The sequence below is a fragment of the Mugil cephalus genome, chromosome 1 (assembly GCF_022458985.1).
Source record: "Mugil cephalus isolate CIBA_MC_2020 chromosome 1, CIBA_Mcephalus_1.1, whole genome shotgun sequence".
NCBI classification, from domain to species: Eukaryota; Metazoa; Chordata; class Actinopteri; order Mugiliformes; family Mugilidae; genus Mugil; species Mugil cephalus.
This window is the reverse complement of record NC_061770.1, coordinates 39,814,367-39,826,410: the sequence shown is the minus strand read 5'-3', so window position 1 is coordinate 39,826,410 and position 12,044 is coordinate 39,814,367. Positions and strand designations below refer to the sequence as shown.

At 42.0% G+C, this 12,044-nt stretch overlaps 2 protein-coding genes across 2 annotated transcripts; one reads left to right on the top strand and one right to left on the bottom strand.

Annotated features, from left to right (window-relative positions):
* The first annotated feature begins 5,738 nt into the window (after positions 1-5,738).
* Positions 5,739-7,015, top strand: gpha2 (glycoprotein hormone subunit alpha 2). The gene is made up of 4 exons (XM_047586932.1): positions 5,739-5,753; positions 5,834-5,954; positions 6,591-6,775; positions 6,875-7,015. Exons 1-4 carry the CDS (start codon positions 5,739-5,741, stop codon positions 6,977-6,979), a joined length of 426 nt encoding a protein of 141 aa, XP_047442888.1. The 3' UTR covers positions 6,980-7,015.
* Positions 7,016-9,676: 2,661 nt separating this feature from the next.
* LOC125019990 (glycoprotein hormone beta-5-like) lies at positions 9,677-11,747 on the bottom strand. The gene is made up of 3 exons (XM_047605178.1): positions 11,351-11,747; positions 10,411-10,615; positions 9,677-10,052 (listed from the first exon to the last, which is right to left on the bottom strand). Exons 2-3 carry the CDS (start codon positions 10,612-10,614, stop codon positions 9,864-9,866), a joined length of 393 nt encoding a protein of 130 aa, XP_047461134.1. The 5' UTR covers position 10,615; positions 11,351-11,747; the 3' UTR covers positions 9,677-9,863.
* Between the last annotated feature and the right edge of the window lie 297 nt (positions 11,748-12,044).

Genomic DNA, 12,044 nt, shown 5'->3' with positions numbered 1-12,044 from the left:
TTCTTTCTTATTGAGTCCATCGCTGTGTGTTAGAATTAACTGATTAATTTCTGCACATAGCTGCGAGCAGTCAGCACAAGCGCTCCGCTAATTACGTATTCCTGCCGACGTGCAGACTGTCACAAGGAACACATTCCTGAGCTTTTGTGCTGGTAATTGTTCTAGACAATGCTAACCTTTCTTAATATTTCCACTCCTGCACGTGTGTGTTCGTGAGCGCACACCTTGAGCTTCACTGAGAATCACTTTGTGGAAACTCCACTTTCCTCCTGTCAATCTGAATTAGCTAAGTGTTCGGTGTGTGTGTCTGTGCGTATGTGCTGAAACATCTTGTACAACTTTAGATGCACACATTTGCATACCTGTATAAAAAAAATAAAACAAAAATGACATGCGTGTGTGTGTTTATACATGGGAGTAAATGGGTCAACTAGACTAAAACATCATCTTAGAAACAGGGAAACTTTGCCTAATCCTCTCATTACATTGTCACACGGCCCGAAATAACACGCACACAGTTTATCTTACATCTTCTCATGCGCTTTGACCACACACATCATACGTGTCATGTAGCCGTCCATGATATACTCTCATCCACACACACACACACACACACACACACACACACACACACACACACACACTGAGATTAAAATAACAGGGCAGAAGTGGAAGCGGACACATTAATGATATTATAGTCATTCAAGACGCCACGGTTTCCACGGCAGCCGAAAGGGCCACTGAGAGATACAAACATCCGTCACCCCGCTGAGTCACACTGGAGTAATGTGTGTGTCTGTGTGTGTGTGTGTGTGTGTGTGTGTGCATTTCAACGAAGTTCACTCACCCTCGTGATGAGGTGCTGCAGCCCCGTTCAGATTAATAGTCCCTCTCCCTCTGTCTCTCTTGTCTTTCTCCCTGGTTGGCATGGAATCTGAAGAAACACACATGCACTGTGGACGTCCATGCAACTTAAGGTCAACACACTAATAGTTTGTGTGCTTATGTGTGTGTGTGTAGTTGGGGGGTGACGGGGGTTAGGTGATGGTGTCACATGTTCCGTTTTCCATTGACATAACTGGAGTGGGAATGTTTGGGGTAGAGGGGCCATAAGATGATAATTGTGTTTTCCTAGAAGGTGTGTGTGTGTGTGTGTGTGTGTGTGTGTGTGTGTGTGAACCAGAGAGAGTGTGTGAGCTATAGCATCCTGAATCAGTGCTATAGTCAAAGCACTAGAGGGAGAGTTGGGATGTACGATGGAGGAAAACGTGACTTTACGTGCAGTGGTTTGCAGATTTATCATCACAACAGACAACAATATAACGGTTACACTCAGTTACTGCGTTTGCATGCACAGCTTAATTTAGCTGGGCTCGAAATTCGACTTTCTGAATGAGGTCCACGTCCCAGTTTACATGCAACGGAGAAAATCCAATAACTGACGGGAACATGTTCTCCTCCTACACACTAGGTGGCGATATGTGTCTTGTCAGTGGGTTATATTACCCCCCTTTCTTGTTGACCTATTATGTCATATAATAAACAACTGGAGTCATTCATGGAGCTGGTCATATGCGCATGCACACACTTGTTGTCCAGTTAAAGTCAGATTAAGGCACTTTAACGTGTACATACATGTCAGAGAAAATCAATTTCCAGACACATTATCTGGGTGTCTTAATCGGATAAGGAGAGCTACGATTTTAGTCGGAGTAACGTGTTTACATGCACTTAAGTTCTCCTGTTATAGTCGGATTAAGGCAATAATTAGTTCTTTTCACGTGCATCTAAACGTACTCAGTGTTACTGAATGCTCGATAGCACCTCCAGTGGTCAGAAAACGTAACATGCACCTTTAATTATTTTAGGGAACAGAATTTAGTCTTGGCAGAGCAGACAGTGTAATTTTTTATTATTTTTTTCCATATAAATTTATTTTTGGGTCTAGTCATTTACATAACATGTTTTACACATGAACTACTCCAAACTGCAAAATCCAGCTGTCTGGAGCTTCTCTTTCATACATCTAGTAGACAACAGGAGATTTGACATTAAATTTTGTGGTTTGCTTTTGATTTCTTTTATCTTTCATCACACATTGGGTCATGTGGGCGTCTTCAATGTTTTTCAGACCAATGACCCCAAACTGATGAGTAGGAAACCCCCTAACTACTATATTTGTTATATATTAAACTCAGCCTAGTGCTTATAAATATACATTATTATCATTTTGCATTCAACATTAAGCTACCCAGATTATTCCCAGGTTCAAATATTCATTGATTTTATTTCAAACATGAGCCATAAACAAACAATAGGCTCTCAGCCAATTGCAGGGAACGTGACAGAGTCAGCATGTAATATGCGGCCTGACTGAAAGATAACGTCTTCTCCCTCCGTTTATCCCTTTACTAAAACATGTTGGATTCATGTTAATGAGTATTTAAAGAAATTTAAATAAAAAATAAATAAAAACATAGAAAAATGTCTTATCAACCAAAGACTTTGTGACCCTTCTGCAGTACCTCTGCGGACCCCTAGGGGTCGTGGACCCCCGTTGAAGACTTTTGCACTAGGGGATTGGTTTGCTATGATTCACGTGCCCTTTTTTTTTCTTTTTTCTTTTTACTCTTTTTGACCATGAAAAAGTCATTAAATGTTCAGTTTTCCAGAATACCTGGAACTATCCATGTCTGGCTTTTAGAATTTACTGCATATTATACAAGTGCAACGTCTCAGCTATCAGAAACTGTGATGTTGTTCCTTCAGATATTGTTTGGTAGACATATATATATATATGTATGTCTACCAAAGTATATTGTAGGTAGTTCAGCTACCCAGGCTGATTCTTGATTCTTCCTCCTGCCAAGATTAGATGGGTTTTCGGTTCTGCAGCTCAGTCTCTGGGTTAACAGGGTCTCAGTGGGTTTTTCAGTCTCGGAGCAACCGTGACAATTCCCAAACCAAACTCTCTCAGGAGACATGTTAAATCTCACTGAAAAACCAAAAGTATTCAAGCAACCTCTGGAGAGAAACACAGTTATCCCCTCATCCTCCTCCTCCTCCTCCTCCTCCTCAGATGATGATGATGATGATGATGATGGCTGGTGTAGCATTTGTTCCTTCGCTGTGAAACCTAATTTCTAATAGAGACCCACCAGAAAACACCCATTATGGGGTCTTTGGTCTCATTTTTTCAGCATTACGCGTCCCATCGGCGGTCTGAATTGGCAGCTTGCGACTCTCGCGGCATGTCTGGAGATACTGCTGCTCATAATAATCCGAGAGCCCATTAGAGGAATGTCTTTTCCCGCTGGAGTCTGGCGAGGGCGGCTGCTTACGCCGACTCTTTGTGTTCAAGACGAGGAAGAAGAGAAGGGTTTTCTCCGACAATGTACCTACCATGTGCCACACGCACAGTTGACCCAAACCCACAATATCTTCTGACCCGACCCTGCCCTTCGTCCTGCGGCCACAAATGGAAAACCCAGCTTGGTTTCCTGCTCAGTGTATGAGTTCACCCACAGTGTGTATCAGCCGAGGCCGATAATATTATGCTTTGTGTCATTTTCTTTGTGCACACATGCTCTACATGTGGACTCTTTATTTTCTTCACACATGTGCGCTACAGCCGCGTGTATGTGTGTGTGTGTGTGTGTTCTTACTATTGTGATGATGGAAAAGCCATCTAGTTTTCCTCTGTGTCACAGCAGCGGTCCCCCTGAAGGTTTAAAACAGGAGGGGAGGTTCAGGGGGACACACACCAGGAGAAAGACCTTTAAGTGACAAGGTCTGCAACGATTTAAATACCCTTTTTGTGCATGTTTTCTAATGCGTGAAGAGAGAGTGGCTGCAGAAGAAGAAGGGAAAGATCTGTAGAAAAAAAAAGAAAAAAAAAGATGTACTCATGCTCAGCTCTCTAATTGTGGGCGTGTCCTGAGCTATAAGTGCCTTCGCTCTTACCTGTGTTACTTATATCCCTGCATGAGGCTCAGATCAGACACTCTCCCTCTCTCACACACACACACCTGTCAGAGGACACACACCTGCACTCGGCAACTCTCCACTCTACGTCTCCAGGTAAGAACTTGCTTCTTCTTCTTCTTTTTTTTTTTTTAACACCTGGAATGAACTTTAATGCATCACCCTGCAAACTAGTGCTCATTCATAGACTGTAGGAGCTGTTCTTTGCATGGAGCCAGACATGACTGTACACTTCTGTGAGGGATTTATTGTGTTGTTTTCTCACTATGTCCATATTGCACACAAAATGGACTTGAGATTTTCAGTTTGTGCAGATGAGTTTGTGATGATTTCATTTTGAAACTAGTATCTCACATCTTTTAGCTGCAATAAAATAGTTAAAATTTTGTTTTCATGAAAAACTCCTCATTATTTAGACGATAGCTCATGTAGATTCTTTAAAATAATAAAAAAAATAGATAAATTATTACTCTTATAAGTGTCAGTTTTTAAAAAAAAGTTAAACAGAGATTAATGCACAACTTATAAAAAATGCATTTTACTTGCACTTGATGATGAAGCAACGCAGGTGGTTCAAAGTCAACATCAGTGTAATAAGCTCCTTTTAATTTCCTTTAAACTGTCACAGGCATTTAGAAACACAAAGGCTTGATTTTCAGGATATTTGTTGCATACAGAGAATAATTCATGACCTTTCTTTAACAATTTAGAGCTGAAAATGCTGCGTCAGTTTGGGATAGAAGTTCATTTTTGTCAAAATTTTAGTACAACGTGTTCACTGTAAAATTAAGGTTCATGCTCAAAGAAGACTAAAACCTAAAAGTTGCTTTCCGTGGTCCGTGGTTTGTACTGGTGGTCTCGTTGTCACCGCGCTATCGCCTCCCAAAAGCCGAGTGCAACACGTACACCCCACTTTCCCCTCAAAAGGCAGCGAAACCTCCAGGCGTGGAAACCCCGCATAAGAGGAAAATACCAGGCAATTCCCCTGCCCCACCAGCTGACACAGGGTTAATGGGCTCACACACACACACACATGAACTCGCAGTCATGACCCGTTAATTTGGTCGTACCGCCGGCGTTAATGGCGTCCCCAGGGCCTTTTCCGCTGTCGCCACAGCGGAGGGTTCCCCGACGCGGCCGCCCGCGGAGGAAGCGGAGCTGGAAAGAGCCGCCAATTTAGAGGGCAGGGGTCGGGACCACCAAAATTCCCCCGGAAAACATGACTTTATTGTTTACACACGTGTGGGAGTGTGATTGGACGGCGTGACCACGGGCATCCACGGGCTCTCCTTGTTGACATACCACAAACTGCATGTGCATGTGGACGAGTGGAAAACACAGAAAGCGCCCGGGATCCTTTCGGCCTCATTCTCGAGGCTTTCGCTTCGTCTATATTGCGCCGTGGTGATGTATAGTGATTACGCGCTGTCATGTTGTGTACGTGCCGGTGCGAAAGCTGAAGCTGTGCGCGTACGTGTGTCTGCAGGTAGCTGTTAAATGAGGCGGACTGAACACATAGGGAGAGTATTGTTTTTACTCACATTAGCTGTAACTCAACCGAGTGACACACCGGCAGACGGCGCAGGATGGGAAATCACCCTTCAAAAAAAGGAGGAGGCTCCTTGTTCAACAGGAGAGGATAAAAACATATATATAATAACATATATAATGAACCCTAGATGTTCCTCTCAAGTGAAAATATGTTTTAAGTGAACTGCATCCAACTACTTTGGTGTGCACTTTGAAACGAAACGATGCCTTTAATAGATGTAGAGATATTTTAACACTGATTTGGGTTCTGCAGGTGAACCTCTCACGTGTGATTCTTACCCCATCGTCCTGTTTCCAGATGTCGCTGCGCATGGCCTCACATCTCTGCCTGCTGGCTCTACCGGTGATCTCGCTGCTGCTGCTCTTCTCCCCCATCAGCTGGAGCCATGAAGGCCTCGCGCCGGGCTGCCACCTTTACCGTGAGTTTTACCTAAACACCCAACACATCCCGAAAAACAACTTAAACTGACATCAACAAACCGCACTTCACCACCAGGAGGGGTGGGAGGTTCTGGTTCTCGAACCCTGTCCTGTGCTGGAACAAAAGGACGAACAACGGACTTAGATAAAACAGAGCAAGACGGCAGACATCGCTTTTGTTTACCTCCCTGTTGAAGTGTTTTTATTTGCTCTATGCACTGTGGCTCCAATTAGAACAACTGTTTCCAACTGGGTTCCATACATCTGGTCAATTAGCCACAACATTGAAAACCCCAAACAGGAGAAGTAAATAACTCTTATCACCTCATTAAAATGCAACATTCTGCTGGGAAACCTTTGGTGTTGGCATTCATGTAATGCACTTAGTCACGTACCACCCACACCCCATAGCAACAACTCCTTCCCTCAACCAAAAGCTCCCTCTAGTAACCTATGCAGTCACAACACAATGCATCTCTGATGCATCACATCTGTTCTGGATGCACAAGGGAGACCTACACAATATTAGGAAGGCGGTTTTAATGTTGTGGCAGATTCGTGTAGGTTTGCAGCCCTGAAGAGAATCAGTTTTTCTTCAAAGATTTATTGAAAGTTCTCTTTCCGTCCTCCTCCAGCCTTCAATGTGACCATCCGCAGCGACCGCCGGGGAACCTGCAAAGGAACCCACCTGGTCTACGCCTGCGTGGGCTACTGCGAGTCCAGCGCCTTCCCTTCCAGATACTCGGTGCTGGTGGCGTCCAACTTCACCCACAACATCACCTCCGCTTCCAGGTGCTGCACCATCAGCAAGGACGCCAAGGTGAGAGTCGGCAGGGAGATCTGCTCAAAAACGTTAAAAAATAAAACCTCGTGTATTTTGAAGGCCGCTAACATCATGTGACATGTGGTCTCACCTCAGGTCAAGGTTCGACTGGACTGCCCGCGAGGTCGTCACCATGACGAGATCGAGATCCTGACGGCGAAGGCATGCCGCTGCGACATGTGCCGCAAATCCCGCTACTGAGGAATCAAGGCGACACTCATTCACCAGGATGAGAACCACCCCCACCACCATCTTACACTCTCAGTTTTTTTGTTTTTTGTAAATGACTGAGCTGTAACTTTAACCTTTTTCTTTCCATGTCGATTTAAACTGGCTTTACACTGCGTTACTGTCAAGAACGTAAGCAGACCCTGACCACTTATTCACATCCGTCTCTCTTCAAACTGAATGAGTAACTCGTCTTCTCTCTCTTCATGTATTCAGATGTGCTGCGTGTGAGCTTGTGTGTTTCTTTTGTTTTTTCTGTGTGTAAGCTTGAGTGTATTGTAATGAAAGGGAGGTTTTTTTGACAAAACTTGACACGCTTAGAGTTAAACGCTGTAGAAACCGTTACCCATCACAAACAAACGATCAACTCCACCACAACAAAAAGACTGGTTTCAATTCTCGATGGTAATTTTTTAAATGAGAGCATTTCAGTCACCTCTTCATCGACTCGAGTTAAACAAAATTCGTTCTTTGCAACAACCACTAATCACAGACACGAGACCAAAGAATGTACAAAATCTATTTATATTTATGAATCTGAACTTAAAGACATTTTGTAAATAATATCTATTGATGAAACCAAAGAATGTTGGAACCACAGAAAGAATGCACTGTATAGTTTGTGATGAACTTGTATGTCAATAAATTTCTGTTCTGCAACTTTAAATGGATTTATGTGGATTTTTTTTTCTCACTAAATGTTTTTCTGTCTCTGCACTTCTAATCCAAAGTCTTAAGCCTTTAAAATGTACGCATTACATTTTGTGTGCGCTATGATACGATACGATACGATACCATACAATATAATACCATACGATACCTCCCACCGTCCAGAGACATGCTTGATGCGATACCATACTCTACGACATCATACGATATAATACCATATCATATGATATAATACGATACCATACGACAAGATGTAATAGATACCATCTGATATGGTACCATACCACACCATACAATACAATATAATACCAGACGATATAAAACTATACGATACGATACGATACGATACGATTTGATACAATACAATATGATATGATACCATATAATACAATATGATACGATATGATACAATACAATACGATACGATACGATACGATACGATACAATACGATACGATTTGATACAATACAATATGATATGATACCATATAATACAATATGATACGATATGATACGATACAATACGATACGATACGATACGATACGATACGATACGATACGATACGATACAATACGATATGATACAATACGATGCAATACGATACGATACGATACAATATAATACAATACGATAAGATATGATATGATACGATACGATATAATACAATACCATACATTATGAAACAATAAAATACGATATGATAATCTTCTACTTTATCCCACAGTGGGGACATTTGTAACAGTGGCTCTTAAACTGAGGAGAGAGGACATTTGAGGGGACATAGAGTCAGTGCAGGATGGACAGGGATGACCAAGAGAAACATATGGAGTGAAACTAACTTGAATGAATAGAATTCATGAAGCAAACTTCCTGACTTATATTTAACTAAAATTCAACTTGGGCCCTCTTTGCTAGCCGCTTCACTTAGTATTATTAGTTCTGGACATGCTGTCCAACGATGGACAGTTTTCCAGTTTATCACGGTGTCTAACATCCAGACAATGTAGAATCACTTATTAATCTAACGAGCATGTCTTTGGACCATGGGAAGAAACCGGAGCAACTGGGGAAAACCCACACAGACACATGGAGAACATGCCACCTTCACACAGAGAGGGCGTCAGGTTCAAACTAGAACCTCTTTATTTTTTTTGCTGCGAGACGTCAGTAACCACTTCACTACTTATTAATGATCCAGAATTTTAAAATGCTGTAGTGGAGCATGAACTTTATATTCAGCTTCTGGACACAAGAACATAATAAACTCTTTTATGGGGACATGTCCCTATTGTTAGTAGTTTGCATGTTCCCTGTGTCTGTGTGGGTTTTCTGCAGGTTCTCCAGATTCCTCCCAAACATCCAGAGAGATGCTCGTTACGTTCATTAGTGATTCTAAAATGTCCGTGGATGTGAGTGTGAAGGGTTGTGTGTGTCTCTCTGTGACAGACTGAACAAATGAATGAACGTCCCTATTACAAATGTTCTGCCTCAGATCAAAACGTGACACCTTATTTTATCATATCCTCAGACAAATTAGTATTTTATCTGAGTAGTTTAAACTATTTACTAACCATGAAGGTGTGGAACAGTTGCTTTAACACAGTTTATATACACAATTCATGTAACTTTTCTCATTTTTACATTACAATGTGGTGCATACATGTCTTTCATCTTCATGTTCAGGGGTCTTCAATGTTTTTCAGACCGAGGACCAACCAAACTGATGCAGAGATTAAGAAGAGACCCCCTACCTACTGTATGTGATCTATATTAAACTAGTGCTATTTATAAATATACATTATTATCATTTTGCATTCAGTTACTGCCTGATCTACCTTTACTAAAACATGTTAGATTCATGTTATTGTGTATTTAAAGAAAATTTGTGGGGGGGAATTTACAAAAGTATAAAAGAAAAATCAACCAAAGATTTTTGAAATCCCCCCTGCAGTACCTCTGCAGACCCCCTGTTGAAGACCTAAAATCATGACAAAGAATGACTTTTAAAATGTAATTTCCATCCTTTTATTTCTCCTTTTTTGTACATACAGACATGTAAAGGCTACATGCACATGCTCTACTACAGTCTACACAAACTGAAACATCCTCCCTCTTTCTAGCCACCGTTTGATCGTTTTTATTCACACAAATCAGTCGATCCCGCTGCTTTTGCCGAGTCCCCGTCCTTTCAGAAGGTCTCACACTCTGTGTCCTGCGTGGAGCAGACGGCGCAGTGGCAGTGCAGGGCCACGGGGTAGTGGTAGAGGGGGGAGACGTGGGGCTGGCAGCCCGGCAGCCGGGCCGTCATGTGGCGGGTGCGGCTGTACGTGCACACGCGGTGGTGCCGGTGGATGTAGGGCGGATCTGGTACGGGCCTCTGCAGTGTTCACACGTATGTAAACAGAGACGGAGAGGCTTAGTGGTTTCACAACGAAGCATGTAGTTGTACATGAGGATGAAACTTTATGAATGGAGCTGCTGTTCAAAGTTAAAAGGTTTAGAGGTTCTTTGTCCTCTAAAAGCTGCTTTTCAGTCACTCAGAGAATAAGAACAAGAAGAATAAGGACAGTGAAGGTTCATTATTCCTCCGCACTTGCAAGGATTTAAATATTTGACACACGAGCCAGAGACAAGGACGGATCACCTGTCCTCCTGTAGGTTGAGTTCTGATCTATTAATCATTTATTTGATGTTTCAGCGTGTAAGCTTTGGAGTGAATCGTGTGCATGTGCTACCTCCCAGGTGTGACAGCGCCCCCAGCAGGCCTCTGTGGTGATGCGTAGGCCCTTGCAGCCGGGCTTCTGGGCCACAAAAGAAAACTCCCGCACCGCGCAGCCTCGGAAGTCCTGGAGGTTTGTTGTCACAGCAACGCTCAGCACGGCTGCCCCGGCAACCAGGAGGAGGAGGAGGACGGAGAGGGGGAGAGGGTGGAGATGCATGCTGGGAAAATACAAAAACAAAACAAAGAAACAAACAAACAAAAAAAAAAAAAACAGAGAAAGAGTGTTAATCTCAGGAAGTTTCATGTGATAAAGGCTGTTATATCTATAAACATACAGCTCAGATTAATCTTTTTTTCCATGTTAGTGCATTTTGTTGTTAGTGATTTAAAGAGAGAGTACAAATATTCAGTCTCTTAAAACAGATAAATGCTTAGGTGCCAGTATTTTAGTATTTTACCTCTGCAGGAGGAGATCTGATCTATTTACAGTGTGCACAGAGGATGACTCATTACTCCATCTGGTGCCCGCGGCGGGTACTGCAGCCAAGACCGAATATTTATTTCATACCCAATAAATGAATGAATAAATAAATAAAAGACTGCAGACTAAAATGACTTTAAGTGACAAATCTGACAGTAGAGCAGCTTAACATGAATGGATTGAGCACAAATGATAAAATATGCTTAGTTACTGCACATTTTCCAACAGCTCTCTTAAACTACTATAACATTTGGAGTTAGATCATCTTAGCTGGAGAACAGATACACCTAACGATTATTTTTAGATTATTTTAAGAGACAGACACTGTAACCGAACATTTAAGAGAGAGCAGATTATTAAAGAATACCTTTGACACGGTGTCCAAACTATGCACATTTTGTCTCAACAGCAGTTTTTTATTGTTGCATACATTTTAGACGCTCTAACAACAACAACAACAAAAAAATCTCACCTTTTTCAGCCGGAGATCCTGAAGATCTGAGCTGCTGGACTCTGTGGTGGTGTCTCGGTGGCCGGGCGATCCAGTGAATGGAACCAATCTGCCCTTGTTGTTGTTTTTAGAAGGCCATTAGGGCGGACGGACACTCTGACATCATCGCAATTACAATGAAATACCATTAGAGAGTCCCCAAGCCAGAAATAATGGAGACTCCCTGGAAAATACTGATGCTTGTCTATGTTTTGTTAACCTCAGCCTGTATCTCTGTGTGCGACTGTGAGCGTTTGCAGTTTTTTTTATAGTCTGCTCTCTATGATGTGATGAATGGCAACACACAACCTGACACCAGATTAGTAGCCTGGATACAAATCTGCACAAAACTTTGTGTATTTGGTTCCTCGTATATCAGTATATATACATATTCATTGTTTTTACATTATAGGTTCACATTTTTGCTAAACATCATCAAACCTTTGAATGTAATTTTGCAACCATTTGTTTCCATTTAGTTGATATTTAATGCAATTTAACTCAAAATGCAGATTTACTGCCGCTTTGAGTGCAATTACAAAAAGTTTAAAAGTTTTTAAAAATGAATGGAGGTTAATAGTTACATTACAACAGATAGATTTGATTTTAGTGCAACACGCAAACATAAGGCTGCAGTATTTTACAGTGTGTGTGCATATTAAAAGACTGAAGCTGC